Source organism: Apiospora kogelbergensis (assembly GCF_038363985.1).
Source record: "Apiospora kogelbergensis strain CBS 113332 chromosome Unknown utg000001l_segment0_segment0, whole genome shotgun sequence".
In the NCBI taxonomy this organism is placed as follows: domain Eukaryota; kingdom Fungi; phylum Ascomycota; class Sordariomycetes; order Amphisphaeriales; family Apiosporaceae; genus Apiospora; species Apiospora kogelbergensis.
Genome location: NW_027117418.1, coordinates 195,041 through 221,347, shown reverse-complemented (window position 1 = coordinate 221,347; position 26,307 = coordinate 195,041). Strand labels below are relative to the sequence as shown.

At 52.3% G+C, this 26,307-nt stretch overlaps 7 protein-coding genes across 7 annotated transcripts; all 7 read right to left on the bottom strand.

Annotated features, from left to right (window-relative positions):
- Positions 1-3,155: 3,155 nt before the first annotated feature.
- Positions 3,156-3,706, bottom strand: PG998_000070 (uncharacterized protein; the record flags this gene model as incomplete). The annotated part of the gene is made up of 2 exons (XM_066866888.1): positions 3,156-3,208; positions 3,304-3,706. 2 exons carry the CDS (start codon positions 3,704-3,706, stop codon positions 3,156-3,158), a joined length of 456 nt encoding a protein of 151 aa, XP_066735303.1.
- Positions 3,707-6,829: 3,123 nt separating this feature from the next.
- On the bottom strand, positions 6,830-7,315 carry PG998_000069 (BolA-like protein; the record flags this gene model as incomplete). The annotated part of the gene is made up of 1 exon (XM_066866887.1): positions 6,830-7,315. One exon carries the CDS (start codon positions 7,313-7,315, stop codon positions 6,830-6,832), a length of 486 nt encoding a protein of 161 aa, XP_066735302.1.
- Positions 7,316-9,729: 2,414 nt separating this feature from the next.
- On the bottom strand, positions 9,730-10,308 carry PG998_000068 (uncharacterized protein; the record flags this gene model as incomplete). The annotated part of the gene is made up of 3 exons (XM_066866886.1): positions 9,730-9,885; positions 10,054-10,162; positions 10,241-10,308. 3 exons carry the CDS (start codon positions 10,306-10,308, stop codon positions 9,730-9,732), a joined length of 333 nt encoding a protein of 110 aa, XP_066735301.1.
- Positions 10,309-12,639: 2,331 nt separating this feature from the next.
- Positions 12,640-13,353, bottom strand: PG998_000067 (uncharacterized protein; the record flags this gene model as incomplete). Its single annotated transcript, XM_066866885.1, has 1 exon — positions 12,640-13,353. One exon carries the CDS (start codon positions 13,351-13,353, stop codon positions 12,640-12,642), a length of 714 nt encoding a protein of 237 aa, XP_066735300.1.
- Positions 13,354-13,883: 530 nt separating this feature from the next.
- PG998_000066 (uncharacterized protein) lies at positions 13,884-15,057 on the bottom strand (the record flags this gene model as incomplete). The annotated part of the gene is made up of 2 exons (XM_066866884.1): positions 13,884-14,367; positions 14,453-15,057. The coding sequence occupies 2 exons, from the start codon at positions 15,055-15,057 to the stop codon at positions 13,884-13,886; spliced, it is 1,089 nt and encodes a 362-aa protein (XP_066735299.1).
- A 1,356-nt stretch (positions 15,058-16,413) lies between these two features.
- Positions 16,414-16,701, bottom strand: PG998_000065 (uncharacterized protein; the record flags this gene model as incomplete). The annotated part of the gene is made up of 1 exon (XM_066866883.1): positions 16,414-16,701. The coding sequence occupies one exon, from the start codon at positions 16,699-16,701 to the stop codon at positions 16,414-16,416; it is 288 nt and encodes a 95-aa protein (XP_066735298.1).
- A 4,859-nt stretch (positions 16,702-21,560) lies between these two features.
- Positions 21,561-22,318, bottom strand: PG998_000064 (Ribosome biogenesis protein BRX1; the record flags this gene model as incomplete). The annotated part of the gene is made up of 3 exons (XM_066866882.1): positions 21,561-21,805; positions 21,861-22,153; positions 22,218-22,318. 3 exons carry the CDS (start codon positions 22,316-22,318, stop codon positions 21,561-21,563), a joined length of 639 nt encoding a protein of 212 aa, XP_066735297.1.
- Between the last annotated feature and the right edge of the window lie 3,989 nt (positions 22,319-26,307).

Genomic DNA, 26,307 nt, shown 5'->3' with positions numbered 1-26,307 from the left:
AAACACTTGCAATACTCGGGTAGGCGGCCCCAAGGACCAACCCTCACGCTGCGAGTCTGACAATGTATTATATCTGCTACGGTATGAAGAGTGGGTGGCACACAACGAGATGGAACCGGGTTTTCTTTTTCACAATACGTGCGACTTGTTGCATTGTTCTGGTCTTCCTTTTTCAGGTCGACATCAAGCTGTCATCCCAACAGAAACGCGACTTGCTGGATCTTTCTCTTCATGATGACTTCATGGAACAATCACGCCAATACTCACATCTCTCCAAAAGAAAGGGGGAATGTCGGCTTCGACCAGAAGGGTATACACACTCTGGGCCTGGTCTTGGGGCTAATCATTTCCCACCCAGTAAATGCAGGTCTCAAGCCGTCAAAACGCCCGCTCCGCACTTCCGCACGAGACGGCGCAGCGCCAGGGTCCTTAATCAAGGCACACCGCAGGTATACGAAATACCAAGTGAGTCAGCAACAGAAGCCCGGTCCGGCTGGTACCCGTATGTAACATATCATTCGCCAGAAGTGACAGGAGACCAGAAGAAGAAAAATCGCGGCCAGCGTTGACAGAGCCGCATTACGTACGCAAGCCACCGACCCGACCGGCCCCTGATTGGCCCATCGGTTCTTAGCCCGTTTTCTCAGCACGATTGGGTTGGCAGCGCACGCAGGGAGGTCCACAGGGCTTTTTTCAGCCCTGCATTTGCTACATATGCCCCTGTACGCTAATCAAGCAGTACGGTGCAGGAAGGCAGGCCGAGCTGCGAGGCGCCTCGCGCCTCGAAAGGAAAAAACGCCACATGGAGCTTTTCTGGAACACCCTGCATGACCCTGCTAGTGTTGGGCTGGAGGTCCTGGCAGCAGCATCCTGCATATGTGACCGCTATCCGATGGCTACGTCAGTTATGACGCGACAGGGTTATCGAAGAAGCCCTATCTTCTCGTCATTGCCATCTGCTCAGTCAGATGCCCCCGCGGAGATGTCTTCTTCGAATAAATAGTACCGAGAATGCTGGCGCTGGGGGAGTGGGAGAAATTCTCCGACGCTTGCTCGCCTGTCCCCCCCATGCAGCCCTCTTCGGCTGACATTGACAAGGGGCCGAAATCTCACCGGGGGCTGCGTAAATGTCGAACCACAGCGGCGCCGATCATTGCCCTTTTGGATTTACTGGCCATCTTGTCCATGACACTTTAATGTTGCTTTGTGCGACCTTGCAGGGGGGCTTTGTCGAGGGGCAGAAAAAGAAAAGAAGGAGAGTGCAGAAGAGATCCAGACGCCCGCCGATTCACTTGGCGGACAGATCCCACGCCACATTTGACACTGGCCGCCGATTGTGCGTTTCACAGGCATGCGAGATCCCCATGCAAGATGCTGAGATCCCAGATGCGCTGCCACGATCGAAGAATGTTTCCCCAATTCCTTGGAACAGCATTGCGTAATAACCATATGAGCAAGCACATCGATCCATCGCCACAAGTCGTAATTCTTTTTGGGAAGGAAAGGGACAGCAATACAATGACAGAATAGGGTAACACCAACAATGTCTTGAACAGTCCCGTCTTGGGCGGGAGGAATTCAGGTATCGGTGCATGGCACGGCATGGCATGAAGAAAAGTCTATTTCGAGAGAGATTGAGAGAGAGAGATAGCGACCAGCGCAAAGTCTTGAGACAAGCCACCGTAATCAATGGAGACCCCCGTTTGGATCGAGCCTTGTCCGTTTCACTTGCGCCTTCAGAGATCCGCCGGTCCGGTCCCGAGGCAGCGGCAGTAATCGGAGCCCTAATTACTAGTATGCGAACACCCCATCCACCCACTAACTAGCTACCGTAACCGACACTACCGGAGCGAGGTCTTCTTTTCCCAATGGGCTGGAACCACCGTTTTCCGTTTCGCCGTTTTCCGTCGCCTCGCCGTGCATACTCGAATAGGAACGCGCCCATGGTTACATCGGACGAGTAGTAGCGCGATACTAGGTAGTGGTTTCCAAGACCCCCCCAGCTGCGTTGATACCCCATTGCATCATTCTCGTCATCCGTATTGTGCGGCAACCCACACACGCGGGTGAGGACCCTTATGTACACGGCTCGAATGCGAACAAGGTAGGAGATCCGACTCGCTCGTCCGTCCCATGGCGCTTCGCACGCACGAGCGAGGGTGTCATGATCTGATCTGATATTGCAGTGCCATCCGATCTCGGTTCTCCGTACGGCCATCTACGATCAGGACTGCCATCTCTCCCATGCGCTTATCTGGCGGCACCCAGCCTATATCGCGAGCAGCCGGAAACATTCCTCTCAGTCCCGTAAGGGATCGGCAGCAGGAGAAACACACACATGACATGGTCTCTGGCATGGCGGTGGCTTGTTTGCTGACAAGGGGTGCGTTGGTGAACCCTAGTGAATTGCGCGTGCGTGCGTGCGTGCGCATGGCGGCTGCCCACCCCTGTCCAACGCCAGCCCTGCTAGCCAGCCCTGTCAGCATCCGCAAACGGCCATGCTCGCCGATTTTGGACCAATGCTGCTATCAGATCAGGGTCCCAATTGCTCATCGCTGCCGGCATGGATGGCGAAGAGAATTCCGCCCAAGAAAAATGATGATGGCGGCGAGAAGGGTACATAGGCATGCGTTATGATGAAGAGACCCTGTCGATCTTCTGACCTCCAATTCAGGGCGCATTCGCCTCTTACATTCTTGTGGTACTTGATTTATCAGGTCCGGTAAGCAGAGAAGCACTGACGGATAGTGAGCTAGTGTATTTCCTCCATGTCCCCAACGACTACGCAATAGCGGCTCCAGAGGGGGAGAGACGGCACGAGAGAACGAAGTAGGGAGGACAGGATTTAGCATTAACATTATGGTAGTCTAGGGAAATGTAATCTGCGCCTCCCCGCGAGCAAGGGGCTCGACAGCGATCCCTCTCTATCATAGCAGTAAATAGCCCAGCACCAGTACATAGTAAACCATGACGCCGGCACGAAACCTGCCTTTTCCGAATGTCTTGAGCAAACAGCTACAACAAGTAAAGTGACGGGTGATTCAGCCCATAGTAGGCGAAGTGAAAGAAGGTATGCGTCGAAACCCGTGACTGTCTTCTATCCCTCTTTTCGCATCGTAACCTGACCCGGCGATGTATCACGCTGAGGAAGTGTCCTAGAAGAAGCCCGCATATTTTAGATCCTTCAAGAGTGCCTTCTGCGCCGGCGCTATTTCGTGGTTTGTCGTGTCAGTTGCCAGAACGAAACAGAACGCCTTGTTGCTTTATGGGGAGATCCGAAAAAAAAGGAGTTGCTCAACTTACTTGGTTTCGTGGCCGCCACCTCCCGGTTCCGCACGTCGATAATGTCGGTGGTGACGCTCGCCACGCGGTAGTACATCTGGGCGTCGGCGTCGTAGGCCTGGGCGTCGACGAAGAGGCGGTACTTGCCGGCGGCCAGGATGCTCAGGCTGCGGAAGACGGTGAACTGGCGCGGCAGGGTCGACGCGCCGTCCTCGGTCGCCTCGTACGGCATCGGGCTCGCGGCGTCGGTCCCGCCCTGCAGCTGCGTCGACGGCTCGCCCTCCAGGTCCATCAGGTAGGCCGCGATGAACGCCGGCGCCGCGGACCCGTCCAGGCTCACCGTCAGGCGCGGCCGCAGCGGCTGCCCGACCTGCGCCACCGCCGGCGGCTGGATCTCGACGTACATGCGCACCTCGTCCGACATGGCTTCCGCGACGGTTGTCCGTTCTGGGTTCGGGGGGTTGTGGTGGTTATGGGGGTGTAGTAGAGGGCAGTAAGCGGCAGGGCCAACGATGAGGAGTCTGGTGTTGGAGCTAGCTTGTGCGCGATGAGGTGATGGTACTGTTCTGTTGGCATGATCACTCGGTTCTGCGCCCAGGAGCTCTTCATTAAATAGAAGTCCGTCCTCCTGCTGCTCCAGGTTTCACAGAACACGATCTTGTTTGCGCTGCCACCCCTGGGGTTCAGCTTGTGGCCCTCAAGGAAATGGGCTTGTTCTTCTGTTCCAGGTGGTTTGCTCTCTTTTCCCCCTTGTCCTCTCAGCCTTTCTCTGTGGGAGAGAGGAGACCTGGTGACTCGACAAATGAAGGAAGGTATGTAGGTACCGCCGGTTGCGTAATAATCAAGCCTGCCGAAGCAATCGTTGAACACAAGACATGAGGCGTTCTCCCTGTTCGAGACCTTGCTGCAGATGGCTTTCCCACTAACTGGCAAAGAGCTGGGGCCGTTGTCTAGCAGGCGCGGAAACTCGACGGATGCAGACTCTCGTCAGGGAACTGGGGAACAAATAGAAAGAAGAAGAATGATGTTGGCTGAAGCGGCGGAACCTGCAGCGGTTGTTTGTTGCTAACAGAAATGCAGTATGGAAGCAGCGTACCCTATCCTAAAAGACAGTTTGTTCAGCCTGATGTATGCTCTAACAAGCCACCGATAGAACCATTGCTTGCTCTTCCATCTCCCCAGGGCCAGCCTGAGGGAAAAGGTCGGGGATGCGGTGGCAGCTTATAAGAAACCATCGTGTGAATCTGTAGCCAGGGGTGTCTGTGCTACACCATGACCGTCTGTGCTACGCCATGACCGTCATCGGTGGCGTATTGTGGATGTGTGCCAAAAGGTAGGTAAGGGTTCCAGATGGGCGGCCAAGCACCATCTCAGAACCCCAGGGGCACCACGGGTATGGTTCTTTCTGCACACGCATGGGTATGTCAGAACAAGGGCGAAGAATGAATGTGTAACACAGCAACAAGAACAAGGACCGATCCCGTTGGTCATCCATCCGACAGGTCGTAGTGGGTGGAGGAGGTACATGGGGGTTCCCCGAGATCCCAGGGGTCTCCTAGGGGTCCCACACCCTCCACCATCCCCCTTGTTGCCGACAGGGGTGCACCCTCCAGCCTCGCCTTACAGGCGATACGATCTCTTGGCTCGATGTCTATGCGGTAAGATTATAAGTGCTTTTCGTGCATGTTCGTCGATGATTACTGATCAGTAAACATGGGAATGTTTGGCAACCGCGGAGATTGGCGCCTAGATCATCTAGCATTGGAAAACGTCTTTCCGTGCAGGCGTCCCCCGAGACTCAAAAGCAAGTGTGTTTTCCCATTGTCTCTTGACCTGCTGATCTGCCCATCCCTCCATGCATGTATCTCGTTGTATGCTCCTACGTGTAACGTGTATCACGTTAGGCGTCTCGTCCGATGGAAACTTCCGATTGGCAATCAACAGTGGCCATGCGGATGAGCTGGCTGCGTGTCAAAGGAAGGCTAATGTGCAATTTGGTGCCTCGTGCATGCTGATAAGTCGGTACTCGCCATGCCTGGCTGAGACAGAGTGGTTCCGTCTATCTGGGCAGGGCGAACGCGACTTAGCGTCCAAGACAATGTCGGGTACGCTAGCTACACCTCACGGAGTAAGGGGTGGGTGTTGGTTGGGTAGCTTTGTATTTGCTTTTTCGTGTCTATTTCGTTTCCTTGTTCAAATGCCGGGTAGCGGGATCCACAGCGCGTCGAACACGATGGAAGAGTCCTTAGCGGAGATTCTCATCTCGCGAATCTCTCGCCTAGAACCGGTTCTTGCCCGAGAGTCCACGTCTCATCAGCAAAAAGAAGGAAGCAATACAGACGGCATAGGCACGCTGGCGGAGACATTCGGGGCTTCGAGGTTCCGTCTTGCTGGGGATAGGAATCTTGGAAGCTGACTCGTTTAGATCACCCACCCTCTTCTTCGAACAGACGGTGGGCTGCTGTCATGGTAGCCAGCCCCTGACAGTTCATCCCATCATCTAGATAGTGCAGCCATCACATAAGGCGTAAGGCTGCCGAATAGGAATTCAAGCAGTCTGTTCCGGCGGATGCTTGTTCTGGCCTACGTGCGCCTGGTCGTCCGGGAAGCTGGATAACCTGATCCGGTAGCAAGAAGGACCATGCATAGGGGAGTCGTGGCGCATCTAGTATCGCGAGCTAAAGATGCAGCCAATCCAAGCAGGTAATCCGACGGAGAATATCGAGATCGAGACATGCGCATCTTGGATGACAGACAGGTGAAGTTCGGTGATCCACCCGCATCTGCATCCGCATCAGGCCGTCTTCGAGGGTCAATATTGAATCGGCGTGTCACGAACCTTGGACCCCTGTGAGACCTTGGGTTGCGCAAGGTGTCTCGTGCCTAAGATGGCCTGGTGGTCTGAAAACCTCGATCCATGACCCGGTGAGGGACCTTGTTGGAGCAGCCTAATCAACATGGCATGTGTATGCGTGTTGCAAATCGGTCTGGGCAATGTCATGGCAATGCAGCGGAGATCATTTTGGTGCTCATTTGACGGGCCGTAGCGCAATAACAAACAACGGTTGGTGTTCCTGTCCTTAAGTCTTGGTCCTTATGTCTGTGTGAACCGAGTATCATATGACCTGCAGATATCATGCAAGGCGGGAAGAGGAAGTCGATCTAAGAAAGGGCGTGGGGAGCTAATGCATGGCACGATCAATAGTGGAATTCCAAGTGATCCAGATGACGGGACACGCATCAGCGATAGCCACGAACGGAGCAAGGGATATTGTCGAATCATAAGTGGCCAGCCGGCCTTTCGGATGCCATCCGAAGATAAGTACAAATTCTGGATCATTTTCAGTCTTCACGTTGCGGCTATGAGTGAGTCGAAGTTGTGTACAGGCATGTAGCGTGACCCGCTCAAGTGAGAACAGTCCCAGCCTCGAGGCACGCTGAGGGCAGCTCTCTTGGGTGATATGATGCATTCCATAGCGATGTTATACAGGTGTGTTTGTACATCCTCCTCTGCATGTCTCCCCTGACTCGAAGGTTCGGGCCGCACTCAAGCGGGTACCTTTGTTCGCAGTTGGCAGCCATGCCATGACTTCATCTGGTCTCCGAGCACGGCATTGACCATGCGCTGCTGTTTCAGCATGTTGGCGCCACGGAACTTTTCCGAGGTTATCTGGATGCCGTACATGGACCCGCACCCACCCGATATGTCCTGCACCAAGAGCTCGGTCGGGGCGAACTCGGCCGTCAGCTTGTCCCAGATGGACGACTCGGCCTCGTCGAGGTAGTCGGGTTTCTCGGGCGCATTCGGCGCAGAGGGCGAGGCGGGCGCGGCAGCAGCACTGGAGTCGGGCGCAGTAGAATACAGTCGTGTGTGCATCGGCGAGGATTGACGGAACGTCGCTGTCAAGCGGGCGCTGTGGAATCTTGTGACGGCAGGGACTCGATACGACGCAAGTTGTGTGGTTCTGGTAGCGGCGGCAGCCAATTGATTGGTGGCTTGGCTAGCCATGCGCCGACATCTTTGGCAGAGCATTGTGAATGGTGAATGGTGAATGGGACGGGACAACGATTGAACAAAGACTGAGTGATGCCGGGCTCTGGTCCTGTCTGGTGTCGCAGTGTGAATGGGCGTTGGCGGGAAGAGGAGGCGGGCGGCGTGATGTTATGTCGCGAGGTGGTGACGGCCAAACCAACAAACCAACAGCTAAAGAATTTCCAATTCAACAGTAGCAGCTCCCCATAGCCGCAGACGTCACGCCTTCCTCTCAACTTCAGATGGAAATGGCTCCGTTCTTACCCGAGTTCCTGGTTGGCTAGCGGATCAATAAACGCCCGGGCCCATGGTTTTCTGGGTACGTACCCCTGTGATAAACTATCACCCAATCAGCTACACCCATTTTGTCATCTACAGAGAAAGAGCTGGCTAGTAATGAGGATAGCCGACTGGTTCTTACATGATCCCCATTAAGCTTCCTTCGTTGAATATTCGTATTGCACATCACCAGGACCACGGCCTTTTTATATTACCATTGTCGTTGTTGCTGTTGAAATCGTCGCCGTCGTCATGACCACCTCCCTTATTGTTGCACGTGAGACCCAGGGCGGCGTTAGGGGCACCTTGCTTGACTCGCCGTATCATCATGCCCGGAAGTAGAATAACAGGAGCATTTTACGGTGTATATCGATGAAACCTGCTGAGCCAGGTGTCCAGGGGTTTGCTCTGCAACTACTTTTGGGACTGGATAATCAGCCAGGAGATCGCTATAAATGATTCCAGGGCATGACCTTTTTGGGTAACTAGTACATCTCCGGGGCGCACCATGTATTGTTTGCCTTTGTGCGATACAAGACGTTTGGCGAAGTCAGCTTCCACCTCGTTCCATGTACGTGCGTACTCGGTCTCAATCTAGTCTCGGAAAATTTTGACAAGGGAAGCGGCCTTCTCTTGAAGGCTTTCTATTGCTGTATTCGCTTATTGCCTGCGGAAGAACTGGAAAGGGTAAGGGCTATGAATTGGGGATTCTAGCTTGGGCGCGCCAGATTTTGTGGCAGGTTCGTCTGTGGAAGTACCAGAGGGCTTCACACTGTGCTTATGAGATCCCAAAAGTTGCTCATCGAAAGCAGATATGTTCCCCAAAATCTGTCCCATGGCGGATATCATCTCGGGGATGACCAATCTGATATACTCATCCGAAGGGATAGGAGGGGGCAAACGCCCAAAACTATCCATGGACCCCTTGGGCAACTAAAAGTCTTTGTCGTAGATCAGAAAAACTATGAGTTCAACCTCAGGGTGATGTTCGATGTATTATTCCATACTGGAAATGCGCTGCTGGCTATTCAAGAAGTAGGTTTTGTCTCCCTGCTTCCATGATGGTGGTTCAAGAAAAGCCTCATCGTCGATCCAATGACATGTTTGGTAATCTAAACCAAATTCCGCTGTTCCCTAGTTCCGCCGTCAGTTAATGTAGTCGAGAAAGCACTGTCCTCTGCCCACCCCAAAGGGTCTTACGCAACCCGTTCTCCGTTCCCAAGGCTCAGGCACTGGTACTGCGGCAGCTGGGCTACATGTTCCCCTCATGTGTCGTTCCATCTTCTCCAGAATGGCACTCTCTTGGTACGCGATGTACGGGGTATATGTATTTGTGGACAAATAATGGCATTTCCCGAAAGGCAGGCCTAAGTGCCTGAACCGTCGCGACATTTCCGAGCAACGACATCTCCAATGCCGCATCCTTGGCGCAATCGAGATGACTCAGATAGGGTCAAGCGGCTGTTCATGGCCGACGCCAGGCTCGGATTTGCCCTGTCGAAGGCATACCAGAAGCTGGTCCAATGAAACCGACATGACCCAGTCCTCTTTCTCACTGTGTCTAGTATTAGAAGTAGCTGGGCATTCGCTCCTTTGCTAGATGTGTTACACTGCGCCAGATGGTAGGCACAACTAACCCGTCATGCAGTTGAACGTTTTCGTGGCCCCCTTGCTTATTACCTTGACTTGTTTGTTTGGCAATGTTTTCACTTGCTTTCGCGCCGGATATGCCGCACTCTTGTCGCCTTGCTCAAATTCTCCTTCTAGCTTTCATCCTCAATAATGAGTAGTCAAAATCTATTGTCTCGTACCCAAATTCAAACTGCTTCACTCTGTATGCTAATCTACATAGACTACATGACACAAGGTTGAACCAGAAACGCCCGCTGTCCCACGAGTCCCGCATTCGAGCTTGGAGACACGGCTCCCCCGCTGATAGGGGGTGGACGCGCACTCGACCTGCTCCATGGTGCTAGCATAGGAATTCTTCAAAGCTTATAATACATTTCATTATAGAAAATAAAGTGCATCTTGATTTCTTTAATGGTTCCTACTCCTAAGGTATTACAGAAAGTTTGCTCGATACCTTGCATTATCGTAATAAGCCGGTAAACCCTTCCGCTACTATCGTTCTTCTAGCACTGGTGGTATTGGTAAAAATCAGTGCCGGGGATGGGACCCTTGCAGACAGTGACATCCACGCATTCCGCCTTGTAACCTGGCCTGTTGGCCTCGCAACCCGCATCCGTGATGAATTCGTCCATGCGGTAGCCTTCGTCTGGGGCGAAGCACTGAATAGTTGTAAACAATCTTTGATTAGTCTTTAATTCTACACAACGAATAGGGATATATATGTCGATATAACGAAAGGCTCGGGAAAGAAGTAAGAAGGAAAGGTATAGATTAGGGGCCGGGGATGGATGCGGCTAACGAATGGAAATAGTTAAGGGTCAGCTTACATGTTTGCCGTCGGTAGCCCAAATGCCATATATAGTTAGAAGGCATAGATTGTCATTATACTCGCCTGCAGCGTTCTTGCAGTTACATGCCGGTACGACGATCTTCCCGCTATTATTTAGAAGTATCAGTCATACCTCGATCTTCTTCACAAGGGCAACAGGCCTGGGGCGCAAATGGAACACTTACTCATCAGCAGCAGCAGGGGTAGCCAGGACAGCGGGCAGAAGGGCAAGGAGAGCGATAGTGAACTGCATTTTGACCAAGGTACAGACGTAAATACTTTTGCGGGCAGCGATGGTAGTGAAGGGAGCGAGTGTAGTTAGGTAGCTTGATGATAGAAGATGGAGGAAGGCGAAATGGGTTGGTTCGCTACGCTCGGGGCTGACATTTATATCCATTTTCCAAGCCTTTCAGTCTACTGGTATGTATTGCGACAGACGCATTCACGCAATGCGGCAACCATGTCCGTCCCTCCTTGCTTGGCCGGCACACGCTCTTCTCGGCCCCGGGCTGCCTAAAAGGGCGGTACGCCCGGCTACAGGGGCCGAGGCCTATACTCCATATAATTATATAGTGGCCAGACGAGGAATGCCTGCATAAATCATGATAATGCATCACTGCAATGTAACCGTACATCTAGAGGCACCTCCGTGTGAGGTGATAGTAGCATAGCCTACCGTAGCCTAAGTCCGGTTATTTCTATAGACCCCGCATGATAGCTGTATATTTTTACTGTTTTCAAAATAATTGAAAGCAAAATACGTAGTAGCCATTGTCTAGGGGGCCCTATCAAGCTACCCCTTGAATTGCCGAATGCAGAGACATAGTACGTGCCTAATTGAAATAACCCCCCTCCACTAATTTTTGGTATCTACAGTGGAAGGGGGTAATTCAATCGGATACCTACTGTGGCAAATGGCGCCTACCACTATTTCCTCGTTTTATCGAACGACCACGTACGGGTACCGGCCGTTCATGGTTACTAGTTTTGTACGGCTTTTACAAAAACCTTGCTTGTGAATACTACTGCGTGCCCTGCCGTCGTGCATTATGTTCATGCGACCAGGCTCACCACCTTTGGAGTGCAGTCGCTAATACTATACAATGCAGTAACGACTCCGAAAACTAGTATGAATACTACCGAGTATATGTATATAGATTACATTTTGGAAATGGGGTTTTATGCACCTTATCTATATGGCCTCTCCCTTTCCAGCATTCTCACAACGAGAGCCTCCTCCATTCTTTAGCTCTTCTTCTCGCAAGGTATTCGGTATTCTATTCGAATTGTAATATTTTCGGTATTCGTAAGGACCGGGCGGCTAGAGTGGCTTGAGGTAGGCTCGAGCGTCGGGAAGAAATGGCTAGCGCGGGGGGGTATGGCGGGTGGTGGTGGTATGGGGGGGGAGGGGGCTGCTCTTCCTTGGCTACTAACAAATTCCCCATCCCTTTCCGCGAAGCGGGAACTAGCAATAGCTTGTGGAAATATATGTAGGTGGCACTTCAACTGACCACTAACCACTTCGTGATCAGCTTCTTCATTAGCCTCCCCGGCGGCAGTGCTTTTACCTTGTTGCTCGCTATGTTCTTACGTAAATGTCACCGCGAGCTTCAGTGTAGACTGGGACATAGGCGCTTTGGCGCTGGGACGAAGTAAGGAAGCGACTTATGATTACCACTTGACGGGTTATCCATGGAAAACTAGGATCTCTGGAAGTGGATACAGGAAGGGGAATCGAAACAAGGTTGTTTTAGTTGCATGTCGAACGGCTGGGAACCGCTGGGGCTGGGGGGTTGGGCCCTTGCGGATGTCTGGGCCGTCATCACTGCCACCTCCACCTCGGACGAATTGTCCTTTGCGCATGATCGATGCGACGCACCTACTGAGTCGTGAAGGCTAGACATGGTAAAATCCCCTTTCAATTATATTAAATTAGCAAGGCAACATTTCGTAATGGGAAAGGCTTGACCGCCACTTTGACCCAAAATGGGACCCCGTACGACATCGCCAGGTTGCCGGTGGGCTCATCACAAGTAAGCAGTTGGCCGACACAAACGCTAGATTCCAACGTTGCTGTTTCTCTTGTGACATAAGAGAAGAATATAGACTAGTTAGATGACAAGGAGAAGCTCACCGATGAGCTGAAGGCGCAACTGGCGGCCTCCAATTCGTAATTGGCTATAGCAGGCGCCAATTATGTTAGTGCCTCAATAAGACCAAGGGGGAGGGACGAAGACGACACTACGCTGCCTGAAGTCGCTGTTTCCGAATAGCAAAACAGTGATGAGGCTGCCAGCACCGCTCTGGCGCCACATGCGCCTGATCCGTTCTGTATGCCGGCGGATACTGTCACTGACAACGTCTCGCCTCAGGGCAATCCTCTGGATTTCACCAACCCCAACAGCGGCGGATCTTCCGTGAGTGGTGACATGCCCCCAAAGAGCATCCTATCGCGCTGGTTCAGCGCCTTATTGACCATAATGGGGGCCAATTTCCAGCCAACACGGTGGTCGCCTTCCGTGCGGGAAACCTCGTCGCCCGGGTCGACACCCAACCCGACGCTCATCTTGATCACGACGGACGTTTACGTACCAGGTTGCGGAAGTTTATATTGTGCTAAGTAGCGAAGGACGGCCAGCACGAGATTGCCGCCCGCCGAATCCCCCATGAGGACGACGTCCCCCGGCGCTATGCCAAGGTCGAGTACGTACTGGCACGTCGTGAACATGTCTTGGACCGCGGCGGGAAATGGGTTCTCATGCGACGCGAGCCGGTACTGCATATGCAGCACGTGGGTGGCGCCGAAATGTTCGGTAGCAACCGCCGAGAGGTTTCTGGCACCCTTGTCGGGATTGCAGCCGGTGACGGATGCGCCACCGGCCGTATACGCAATGGCTTTGCGGTTCGCATCCGTCGAAATGCGGTCAGAGGGAGTCGCAACCGACGCCGGGTACCACACGGCGCCTGCGGGGGCGGGATCCGTGGCCGCGAGCGGGGCGTTGAACACACCGCGGATAAGAGCCGCATTCGGTGGGGCGATGAGGATGAAGCGGCCTTTGGGTTTTCCCGGGACCATCTGGCGCGGTTGTTGGAAGCGTAAAACAGCGAGATAGCGGAAGAAGGCCCGCAGTATGGCCGCGCCCATGCTGACCCTGTAGCTCCATTGCGGCACGGCCCGCAGGGGGGTGATGGTGTAGCACTGGGAGAGGAAGAACAGGTACGGGACCGTGATGACCCAGAACCATACCTTGAAGAAGGGTTTGAAGGGTTGGGAAGACCAAATGCTTGGAGAAGCCATCATCTGCGAGCATTTGCCAGTGTTATCCAGCTGCTGGTTAGTTGATGAGCAAAATCAGCAAAGCCAGAATGGAACCGCATAGCTTCTATCTGCTGAATTAGTAGTCAGAACTTTTCGATTGTAACTGCCTGGTCTCGAAGTTGCGTATGGGCTTTGTCGGCAGCTTGGCTTTAGGGGGTCGAGAGGGAAGACGACTGAGACTGAGAGTGATACATCCAAGAGGGGAGGGAGACTGAGCTGTTGGTAATGATGTAGGGATACTCGCTCCCTTGCTTATACAATTTTAGGTTCCTCCCACCCCTACTTCACCTCAACCTATCGGAACTCCGAAGAATAAATTACACATTAAAACGAGAAAGCGCTGTTCTGGGGCCCTAATTTGGTAAGCGCGGGATCCCATTTCATGATAGCATAACAGCGAGGCAATGAGATGGATGGTGGTTGCTCTTATGTACCAGGTACTTGACTCCACCAAATACTATCGTACATGATGATATAGATATAACACTTTCCAATCGTACACTTATTTTCTACAAATCGTCAATCAAGGGGCTCAGTCCTTGGGCGGAACCGATACGCGATTCGAACCAATTCCTCAATCTCTCGACACGGCCGCGGTCCGCCATCCAACGCACGAAGCCATCCGGGTTGGTGCCAGGCATATCGTAGATAGCGGGCAAACCGGCGGGGCCAGGGATGTCAGTACGAACAGGCCAGAGGCCCATGGTGCTTTGATAGTCTTTGCTGAGGATAAAGTTGTGGAGCAATTTGGCACCCTCTGGATGAGGAGCGGCTTTGAGGATAGCGGCAGTCTGAGGCCAGGAGACAAATTGTCCCTGTTGGGGAAACGATACGTTGATGTTGCTAGAAGATGCTAAGGGGCCACCGATGAAGCTGGCAGCATAGGTGCTGTTTTTTTGGCTGACAATGGTGAAAGGCGTCTGAGTTCCGCGGACCCAGCGGATATTCTGCGTAACGAATTTGTCGAACCATTGAGGACCATACTGCTGCATGCTATCCGTTAAATGGACGGGTTAGCGTAGTCGACGAACAAGGTAAAGGCTGAGGATCGCCCAAAACAGGGAAAAAGATAACTCACATCAAATCAAAGGCATAAAGCACTGCATCATCGTCGTTGGGGTAGGTGCAGACAATCTTGTCCTTCAGTTCAGGCCTCAGCCAGTCGGTCCACTCGACTGGCCCATCAGCCTTCAGCGTATCTAAATTCCAGTAGGTGTTCCAATTGAAAATATAGGCTCCATACCAAGCGGCACTGACATCCTTGAAAGAGCCATGGACTTTGTCAAAACCCGCAGGCGCATAACGCAGGAGTACATCCTCAGCCGCCCATCGTGGGTAATCGTTTACTGTTTGGAGGATGACACTGTCGACGTAGACGTTATTGGCAGCAAGTTGGGCGTCGATGTTGACATCGTGGTACTTGGACAGATCCACAGTGACGTTGAGAGTCATGCCCGGGAACCGCGTCTCGAAGGAGCTCTTCAGAGAATCTTGTTGGTTTTTCTCGTCGCCACCATGCCACAGAGTGACGACGCCACCCTCGGCCAGAGCAGCTTGGTGAAGCTGGTCGAGCGTACGGGTCTCGATCACGGGCGCCGAGTCCTTGCCGAAGCCAAGAAAAGGTTCTGCAGCCGAAACATGGCTCGCTAAGAGCACTGTCCCAAAGAGGATGCGCTGCTGCATGTCGAAATACAGGGACGAGGAATAAGTGAATGGCGGCTAGACGATCGAAAGGACTGAAAATGAAGAGCTACCACTTGAAGGGGTATACTTCAGGGAAGAGTCGTACTAGGACTTAATAGGCTGGTATCTAGTTCATAACTATTTATAATAAAGGGATAACTAGACTTTGCCCTGTGATTGGGGGAATAAATTAACCTCATACATTATCATCCTAAGATTAAAGTTTGATTAAATTCACTTAGCTTTCTAGGGGGAGAATCCAACCAGTCAGAGGGTGTGGAATCCCCAATTTCCAAGCGGCGGTGTGGTAAAATGAGGCGACTCGATCCTAGGTCGCTGCCGCATGGCTTCCGTCACCCAGCAAGCAGCCTGACAGGATCAGCTCTGGCTTCCTTCCGCTAACCTGAATTAGGCAAGGGAGTACGTACCTATGCTCAGCAATTACGTTTGCACCTGCTAATTATCCGCAACGATTTCTAACTTTCCATCACGGCTAACCTTTACAGTCCAGTGCCCAAAGACCCGATCCTTTCGTCAGTACGGAGGTCCCTTTCAAAAGTCTGTTACCCCCCTGTCGCCAAGACGGGACTGTCAGCTGGGCATACCGTATGTCACGCTCACGTATTAACTAGTACGGTACAGTTACCGTCCCAAGTTGCTGACGGTTAAAGTACTGGTTTTAATTGGATGAATGATCCCTGTCCCATTTTGATTTAAACCGTCTGATGCTAAAAGCCTGTTCCAGCTAGTTCCCAGCTGTGGGCATGTCTTGGCGGACTAGGGGGGGGGGCGGGGTCACAGACTTTTGAAAGGGACCTCCGTACACCCTTCGTTTGTTTTAATTATAGTATTGCTAAGGCGGCGTAGTACTAGGAGAATGTCTATATTATCTTCTAGATACTATACCTGTTAAATTAAAGAGGTATAGCTTAATATATAGCTATAGAAGTTAAGCTATATTTAAAAGCTTAAACTACCTTAAGTATAAGTTAAAATAAGCTTAAATTAAGTAACTTATATAATATAAATAAAGTAAAAGATAATATATATTTAAATAGAGATAGGGGTATATAACTACGTAATATCGAATCGGGAAGGGGGCTAAACCCGGGAGGTGCGACAGCATGTTCTCGGTTACAGATAAAAAAGAGAAAGCGCTGTTCAGGGGTCCGGATGTGGCGAGCACTGGATACTATCTTTTGATGGTATTACAGACCATTATACATTATATCACGTTAAAGTTGATTTCTCTATTTCCGTTTCCGTTATTAAACCTAAGCAGTTATAGTACTTTAAGGGACATTATAATAAAGCTATTCTCTGCTTGTAAGAGGGTTAGAACCCAGTCTACTTCTACTAGGAGGGACCATTTCCCGTGGTATTATTGGCTCCAATTAATAGTATTTCTCTAAGACCGGAGGCGTCCATGGCCCAGACACCGTGGGTCTTGGAGCCTTTGTGAGCATCGAATTCGATGGAGCAATCACCGCGGCTGGCGATGCGGGTGGCCCTGGTGGCAACTTTGGCATCGCCGTTCAGGAACACCAATGCCCCGGACGTCGTCAAACAGCTTCTGGCAGTCGCTCCAGTGATCAGACGCATTCCTGGGAAGTCGAGAAAGGGTCTTCCCACATCCTTCGCCATCGTCGCCGAGGCTTGAAGAGTACGAAGGGTCAACGAAAAAGGGACATGGAACTAGCTGAACACGGCACGTTAAGTAGTTTAGGGCGACCGAAGATAAGATAGAAGCACTAACGATATCCGTTGCAGACTAAGGACGCAGGTTCCATACAAAATCATGTTGCATACACGTTATGTTATAGGCGCTGTAATATAAAGAAACTATCTCATTTTGGTGTTCTGTAGGAAGCCTGTGGGACCATTATCCGCAACTATGTAAAGAAAAGGGCATATGAAAATAATGTGCAGTTCCTCGCTCATTCCGCTTATGTTGCTTTCCGGTACGTGTCCAGTCTTGGGTGCAATAGCCTTTACTATACTCTGATCAAACGATGCATACTCGCTGAACTCTCCCATCCAGGCCGAGCTCATCGACAGCCGTCTGCGGCCATGGATATCTGGGGTATGTTGTACTGTCCTCAGGCAATGCTTCTTGGAAAGCAAGTGTAACCTCATCCTTGGCTGAATCCTCCAAGTAAGGGGTGAACGTCCGCAGGATTTGGACCAGCCCTAGCGACCTGAATTTATCTATAATGGCGGAAGTAGAACATCGGAGGCGTATAGGCTTTTCAGATTCAGGTTGCTTGGAGATGGCGGACTGACTTCGCGGATCGTTCCACAAGTCATTATCCACAATGACTTCCCATTGCTGACCAAACCATTTTCGCAGCCGCCACTTATTTTCTATTTTAATAGATGGCCAGTCGCTGTCGCCTATAACAAGCTGTAGGTACCCCCCTTCTGTTATCTCGACTTCGTAGTAACCCGACCGTTTGGACAGCAGCTCCCGGAAATTCCTCAACGTTGATGGATAAAAGTTTTCTGGGTCCTGGGCCAAATTGAACGAAGCCGAAGATTTCTGAGGTGTCCGTTGATCTTTGATCCCACATTGCGCGAGATCAAACGCTTCTTTAGCCGTGGGTTGGTTCATACCGGGGGCATTATAAGCTTCAAGATTTTGAATATTCGGGTGCAATCCTCACTCCCGAGAAATTCGGAGAACTTTGCCTTGGTGTATTCTAACGTCCACCATATCATAAATGGCTGAATCCAGAATTCGCGAATCTCACCGTCTGAGATATGCCACCAAATAGGCGGGTCTTGCGAGTAGAGATAAATCGTCAAACACTGTAAACACCGCACCAGTTTAAAATCGCCCTTTGTCGCGGTCTCTTCAAGCACTAGCAAATAGTCTGCCTTTTCAGGGTCCGATGTCATGAAAAGATGCTTCTTCCCTAAACCCATCAACGAAGAAGCCATATCTTTACTCCTGCCATGCACTTCCAGAGCACAAGATCCTGACCTAAAGACGAAGCGACTGCAGGGCGAACCTTTCGAATCATCCTCTGGGAAACCCTCAATCTCCATCAGATGCATCAAGTTCAGGCTCAGGCCTCCATCAGAAGTTCGGATAGATGTCTCGCGCTTCCAAGAGTGGTGGAGTCTGCTGTTACTGCAATAACCAAACCGGTCAGAGAGGAAATCGTTCGGTCCCCAATTACACTGTTCACTAACGAAGGAGCGCTCAGGTGATTTGGACGAGATTACCGACAGATATGGCCTCTTGACAGATAATTTAGAGTCGATGTGAATGATATCAGTGAGATGGGCATCCTCACGTTTGAGAACCCCTAACTTTTGCACCCACCCAGTCTTCTGATTCGGCCCCCATGATGGTAATGGGGGCGTTGCTGTTAAACCTGCGGCATGCTCCAGCAGTTCGACCAGCTCCAAGTCGAGCAGCAAATGGGCGGCAACGCCAATAAATGTTGCCACATTAGACAGCGAGTAATCGGGTGAAAGATTGGCTGAAGGAGTGCTAGAATACTGTAGCAAGCCAAGTACCCCAAACACCACGTCGCGAGGATCTGATGCCTTGACACCTGAGGCATCGATCTGTTTCAAAAGGTCCGCAAGGCTCAGTGGCTCCAGATTTGAGGTTTGGTGCATGCTTTGAATCCATGAACATGGCAGGTCCTCCCACGTGTCGTGCGACAGTGTTTCGAGAAGCTGCGCCGGAGTCCTGTAGGTGGCCAAATAATCCGTATCACCAAGGGGGATCAAAGATGAAGGTGCCAGGACTATTTCCTGGATAACCCAGACTCGTTGGAAGTATCGACGTTTGAGCAGCATTTCAAGATTGTTGTCCTGAGCCCTGGATGATGGAGGCTGCGATGGTTGGTGGAATTGCTCCAGAGGTCGCCGCCTCCGGTATGATGCCGGACTGCGTTCCACCAGGTCACGCCCCAGCCAGACGATGGTTCGCATGCATTCCCGGTAAATATTTCCCATGCTCGAAACCTGCGAGTTGCGCTCGGCCGTGTTGCTCTGGTTGATGCAGATGGTGTCGATCCATATAGCCCTGCATCCATAGTAGGGACGTAGATAGTCGAGCATGGATTGCACATTCCGTGTTTGAAAAACGACATCCCAGTATTCTCCAACATACACAGCCTCGGAAGCCGAGTTGTCGCCGTCTTCGCTTGACCAGGTGTAGGACACTGTCTCGTATTCTGGACAGCAGTCATGGTCGTACACTTCCAGATCTATGTGGATTGGTAGGTCCCTATCAAGCTCCGCCTCGATGAAAGCCAAGCGGATTTGTTTACCATCAATAGATTGTTGATAGATGGTTGGAGCCTGGCTTGCAGGGACGTCGTGTGTATCCGTGTTTTCTTGCTTGGTCACGTCACCGTCTTTCCCCGATTGGGGAGGCAGACTGTGCGATTCGGAAGATTGCATCCATGGAATGCTCGGAGGCCAGTGAAGATTCATGCTGCCTACCGTTTCGTCTGGCGGGATGTTGAGTTCGGAACCAATGCTCGATAGGGGAATGTTGGACAACAGGTCGGTCGCGCTACAGGCACAAGTACGACATGATGGCAGTCGTCCTTCAAGGTATACAGCAGGCCTTGAACATGACAGAGCATGCCAACGCGACATTGTGGCTTAAAGCAGCCCGCAGTAAAGTGATAGTTGGAAGGGTTCGTAAGTCGGGGCTGGCGTGGCCGAAGGTGAAGAAGGACAAAAGAAAGACTGTAGGTACATAATGGCGGAATTATCTACATGAACCCCGCCCAAGGCCTCCAAGGCGCATTAGGTACGTTGTGATTGGGGGAAAGAAGTAACACAGGTGGCTTTTTAGCCTGATATCGAGGCCTGCATCATCCATAGCCACACAGTCAAACTTCAGTACCGCTTTCTTCCAGTTGGTGTCTTGTCTTAAGCGCTCCAATCTGAATGACTGTGGTATCATACCGCTGATCCGCCAATGGGTTTCCTGGTATTCAAAAAGGATCGAAGTCAGCTGCCTGGTTTGTAACACTGTGGCACACGCATCAGTGTTCATCATCCCCCTCCACGTTCCTCCTACCATGTAAGACCTTGCTGGGCCAAAAATAGTTCACGTCGGTAAAATCGTGTAGCGACGCTGCAGATATCCATCATCGTAGAGGTGCCGGCGCAAGAGGCCGACCACGGCTTCAAGCCCGGGCACAGCTTGGGGGCCGCCTCATTCCCACAAGCCTGGCCGTGGCCCTGGGCGGCGTCCGTGAGGCGCTGTGGGGGGATAGGATACTGCACCGCAATGCCCAGATTCCCGTTAGCAACGTGATTATATGCAGCCTGGCCCAGGAGCTGGGACTGCCCGCTCCCCAATTGTTTCGATCACAGCGAAACCCCATATCAATGAACATCATCAGGTTCTTTCCGCCCGTGGATAGACTTTGGTCCATTGCGAAGGGTGATTCCTGGTTTCCATTACTTAGTTGATTCCAGAGATCGGATTTATTGCCATTTCTTCCGCATAAAGTGTTTGGGCAAAGCAAGTCCTGTCGTTGTCGTGCGGACCAGCCAATCGGCGAGACAGGCAATGCACCGACTCCCCAAATTAAGCGACTCAAATACATGAGAGGCTCTGAGCCGAGAGGTTGATAAGGGCAGGCTGGTTTTGGCCGGACACAACGACACTATACACATGCTGGCTAAGGGCCCGTCGCCCACGTCCTCAATATAGCTATCGAGTTCGTTGCTGTTCTCGCTTTGATAGTCTTTCTCGTTGTTGTCGCAACCGTCCGCTTCGACATATTCGACCCTATCGGGTACATTGACCATAGCCCCTACCTCAAACCCGTTTGTGATGCCAATTTGGAGACCATGTTCTCGTCTCGAAGGAAGCCGACCATCGAGGGAAAGCTGTGCTGCAGCATGGTTGGTCACAGGTCATTGACTCTACTTGACCTGTAGCTATTAGCTAGGGCTCGATCATCAAGGGAAGGCCATTCATACCTTCCAACCCACGATCTCTTCCAGCCTCTGAAGAGGAGATTGGCGCGGTCGAGCCAATCCAATATCATTTCGGAGTGCCTGAAGAAAAGTCTACCTCTGGGTAGTCGTGACAAGTGAAAGAACCGATGACTCCCTACTTTTGTTTGCGATCTCGCGATCTGCATCGGCTAGGAGATCGGGACGATTCGCACCTCCCCTGGCAACGCAACGCGTGTAGAATGCCTCGCCGTGCATTTTCAAGTGAACTCGAAGACTGATAGTAGTGAGTCCATAAACCCCGATGAAAGAAGAGTTATGAGCCCCTGACGGAACTTCTTTCCACTTACCTTGAGTATGGCGGGATCTGTGACGCGTGCGCAAATCGGGATAGGATAGCTATATCTTATACAACACCTCTAACAGAACCTCCAAACCGCTCCGACGGTGTCTTGGCAACTACTGCATAACTCAGCATATTATTTTCAATGTACTAGCTAATCTAGTCCATGATACCTGAAGGCTTCAGATTGGCTACTTGAATATCTTTGTCCTCAACATTACGCGAACAGCGACCTTGTGTCTAAGGGGTTGACCCTAGACTCTTTGCCATTACTCTTGATGCCAAGCCCTTCCTTCTTAGAGGAGCGAGCCAAGAACTGCTCCTTGCGCATGCCGTGTTTATCTGAGTTGCTTCTGCGAATGTCCGCTCTAACTTGGTTCGGCGAAACAAAGCACTTGTTCTGATAAATGATCGGACCGGCAAATGAGCCCTCTTGGGTGAAGATGGGTATCAGGCAAAAACCTGCAGTGTGTTAACCTTCAATTCGTTCTGGCCAGGGGGCAAAGGTGAGTCCTACGAGGACCTATCTCAACAAGAGACATCTTATTTTCGCTCGTATCCTCTTCATCATCGGTCGCATCCTCCTCGCCCACTTGGTAGTGGCGCACCCATACCCTACTGTCCACTACATGGAAGGCCAAGACACGATCGATAAACGGTTTTGCTTTCCTGGAGCTTCGGGGCACGCCAAAGGTATGTGCCTGGAGTTCGCGCAGAAGACGCAGGTGGGGATCGTTTTCGAAGGCGGCGTCAAAGGACAGAATCGGTCGGGATCTCTTTGAGGAGTTGCCGATGGAGTTCAGTTCGGACCTGTGTAGGAATCAGATGTTAGTAAGTCGCATGCGCTTGGGGGAGAAGGATTCTGTGAGCTTACATGGTGTGCAAGTTCTGCACGTGGAGCTTTGCGCGAGGGCCGCTGGGCAACTTGGCTATGTGCATGCACAGGTCCTGTTGCTTCCGGGCCTCTTTGCGCATTCTTCGTGTTTCACCCGTCGGCCGTCGATGCCATGGTGGCGTTAGGTTGCGATGTTTGCAGTTGGTTGTAGAAGTGTCGCAGAGACGCGCCAAAACATTCCCAAGCAGGGGAGCTTATCTTGAAAATCACGCTACGATAAGGTGCGGGTCAGACGTTGATGGCCTGGGAATGCGGGGGAGGGTCTGGCTACCACGCGGGAGGCACGACAGGGGTTTATTTCCAACATTAACCCAATCTATACCAATCACCGCTGGTTCTTCTTGATCCTTTCGAAGATCTTACCTAAGCCATATCCATCTACTGGATCTCACGGTTGCCGGATGGCATTAAGAGGTCCAACCCCTATTACCATGATTGGATAGCCCTGCCCCTGAACCGAACACCAGAAACCACAATAAACTCTCTTCCAGTGTTTGTGAGTGGCTTTCTTAACCCATGATCCCAACATCATCGTGGACATCTACCTGGAGCTTTTTACATCATAGTGTAGTTAGTTCCACATGACTTAGAACAGACATGGTCTCTGGCTTATGGACCGCGGTGGGTTATCGTCATGTAGCCACCCACACGACTTAGAAGTCAATAAGCATGTTGTCGTCCATCCAAGTCTTGCTTTCTGAGCATGAGGCCCGCTTGGCTTAGTGGTAAAGCGCATCACTAGTAGGATACGATCGTGACTTTCGAGACACGACCGCCAACGACGATATGATGAGATCACTGGTTCGATTCCAGTAGTGGGCAACCATTCTTTTCCCCTTTTGCGTAAAGCATGGATGGGAAAACCTTTTAGTCTAGTAAAAACGTAGAAATATGGAGGGAGTCACAGAGGAGTCGGCTTCCAAGATCATATGCCCCCAAGCGAAAAGGGGGAGAGCCCCTTTTAAGACGGCAGCGCGGCATCTAAGCTCAGGAATATATTGTGCACCGTCACCATCACGCCGAAACTCAATTCCTGCAACCTCGAAGCCGGGAATCCCCATGCCGGAGTCACTCGTAATACCCCGTAATGTCATGCACAGATAACAACAGCCAAGACGCCCTCCCTGCGGATGGACAAAACCCTCCCCCCGTGCAAGATTTGGAGCTGAGGCAAAAGCACAGCATCAAAAAAGCCTTATCTAGAGTTTCGCAGCTACTCCATCGAATTAACATTTCCATCTTAATGAAGTGTGCACATTGACTTCAGACGACGTGGGGATAAGCTTTTCCCACGTCTCCGGCGCTTCCTCAGCACCACGCGCAAATGTGCGTGCGTCGCCGACGAACGTGGGGTTTTGTTTAGCTGATCATCCCCGTTGTGCTGTAGATCCGGTGGAGGCAGGATCGTCGTCACCGAAACGGAGAGCGCAGCCACCACACGGCGGGACCATACCTACAGGCGGTCCAGAGTAGATAACCCCCCGTGGTGTCAACCGGCCAGTTTCTGGCCAGTCAAGGACGCCCACACGCACACGCGCGCCGTGCGTTGAGCACTGCGTGTACGACTACTGATACATCATGGAATGGACCATGGGCTACTGTCAGTTATCGCCGTAATGCTCGAGGATATTCCCACTACGACGACCCTAGGACGACTCTTGTCCCGTAGACCAGCCATCCACGTGGGGGCGCACCTTCCTATCGTCTGCCCGTTGAATCAGTTCCCATGTCTTAGGGGTATGTTTATTCATCCCTACTAGACAGCAAGAATACTTGGTTAGGTTGACAAAACTTATGCCTGCAACGTAGTAGACAATGCCAAATGCAGAGCTCATTCGAGTGATCGTCGATCCCATTCCGTAAACCCCTGGAAAAGCCTCAACCCTGGCTTCCCCTCGCCCATTCCCCTGTTCCTCTTTGCCATGGAGAGAAAGAGCGAGCCAAACGTCTGGCCAATATAGCGACCGTACTAGCTAGCCCGGCCTCCGGACCCGCCTGGCTTTTGCCGAGAAGGGGGAAAGCTCGATATGGCCGTCTCCAAGTGCCCACCGGAAACAGCGGACACTCGAGCCTAGCCACCGCTGGACCGTTGCAAGCGCCAAACTCTATTTCCATCGCGCCCTGCTTGCCGCGGGCCCCTGACTCTTTCGACCCCGCGGATCTCCCTCCGCTCGCCGTCAACCCCCTGGGGCCATTCTGCTGCTTGCGCAAGTCGTCTCACCACCGCTGCGCTGGCTTCACCTAGGAAGACAAGCGAACAACGCGTCGACAGTCGCCCACTGGGGGAGGGGGCCGAGTCTTGATCTAAGCATCCGGGCAGACGGCGGTGCCATGCAGAGCAGGCGGGCCGAGTCAAGCGAGGCCGCCGCGCGCATACAGCGAAGCAAGGATAGCAGGAGCTGAAGAGATAACGGGAGGCTAGCCCAGCAGGCCTGATCAGGACGTGCTGGTTGTTTCTTTGGATCCCCCCCTACTGGACTAACTCAAAACCTGCCGGATGCTTGGACGAGAGATTACAGAACGGTTGAGACGGTGATAGTAGCGCTGTCTCGTCCCCGTCCTTTCTTTCCCTGTTTACCACCGGCCGTGGACGACGCGCGCCTGACACACGCACCTCGTACGACGCGCCGTTTCGCACATCTCCGCGCTCGCCGTGTGTGATACAGCGAGGGAGCTGCAGGCGGTGAAGGAACAACCTTTAACACGACGACGCCGAGCGATGCGGCTACCACCCTCCACGACGTAGTCCCAACTCTGTTTCTATAGCAGAGCACAGTAATTACCACATACACTTATGCAAGCAGCGTCGCGGGGATGCGGCGTCGCTACCAAACTAAACAAGGCGTTCCTGGATCTCCATCGTCCGCGAGGGAAAAGGGAGGCTGACTAGCTTCCACCCCGGATTCGACAGCATGGCACCATCTTAGCAGGCGACTCGAGACGCCTAAAGATGCTGGTCTGCGCAGCTAGCGCAGCGCCGCGAGACGGACAGATCGAAGCCCGCTACCGTCCCTTGAAGGGATCGATAGACAGAGATCTAGTCGCCGCGCCAAGCCGCGTCGTCGCCCACGAGGCGCGTCGGTCACGGGACAGCAAGTCTTGTGACTCGCGGCTGGGACGTCGCCCCCAAGTCACGTTTCGACCTTAGTTCCCCCCGCGGCACGGAGGGGCTAGAACGGAAATCAGGGCATCGCTCAGTCAGTCAGACAGACAGACAGACAGACCCCCTTCTGGTGTCGGGATATCCTTCCCGTACTTACTCGGGCGGGGTCAAACCACCACCACACCCCTCTCGGCAATGGTGGCCCAAGCTAAAGAGCCGCCGCCCCCCGGCTCCGAGGTTGGCGAAAGCCACCAGGGGTCCTTCACCGGTGTCGAGTAGTACTCGTGTTGGTCTCTGGATGAGCGTATGTATCGCATAGTTAGCGTACACTGTGGCGGGGCAAACCGAACATATCGCTCTGCCGTCGCTCGACAGGTCTGGACTTCAATGCCCCATGTCGATCAGGTCTTTTAGTTGCAGATAGATCCTCAGGTCTTGGCAACTGAAGACGTTGCGTTGCATCAGATACCTAGCTTCGTGTCTCTCTCTCTCTGTGTGTGTGTGTGTGTGTCAACTAATAAGGGCGATCCCGGACTAGACTCAGCCGCCTCACCCTCTAGCTAGGCACTTACACCGATGATCTGTTTACCATCTTTGGGCGAGCGAACGGGGCCCCAGACTTGGTAGCAGCATCGTCATATTGCAGATGTCTCTGCTCTCTCTACCGTCTGTCGTGGATGACTAGACAGACGATGGCGGGCGTCCGCTGGTGTTTCGCGAATCGCACGTATAACAGACGCAACATACACACCACACACCACCCCCTTTTTCTTCTTCTCGGATGCACCCCAAAATTTGATACGAAGTTTGGAGCGCCCTGGTGCAGCCAGCCAGCCACTCGCCGTCACGCCCTAGACGGACTGTTTATGCTGATCGATATGCAGGGTCCATTGAATTACCACCGCTGGGCAAACCTTAAGGGTGCTGGCGTTCGGTCTTAATCAACAGTCCACACACACACACAAA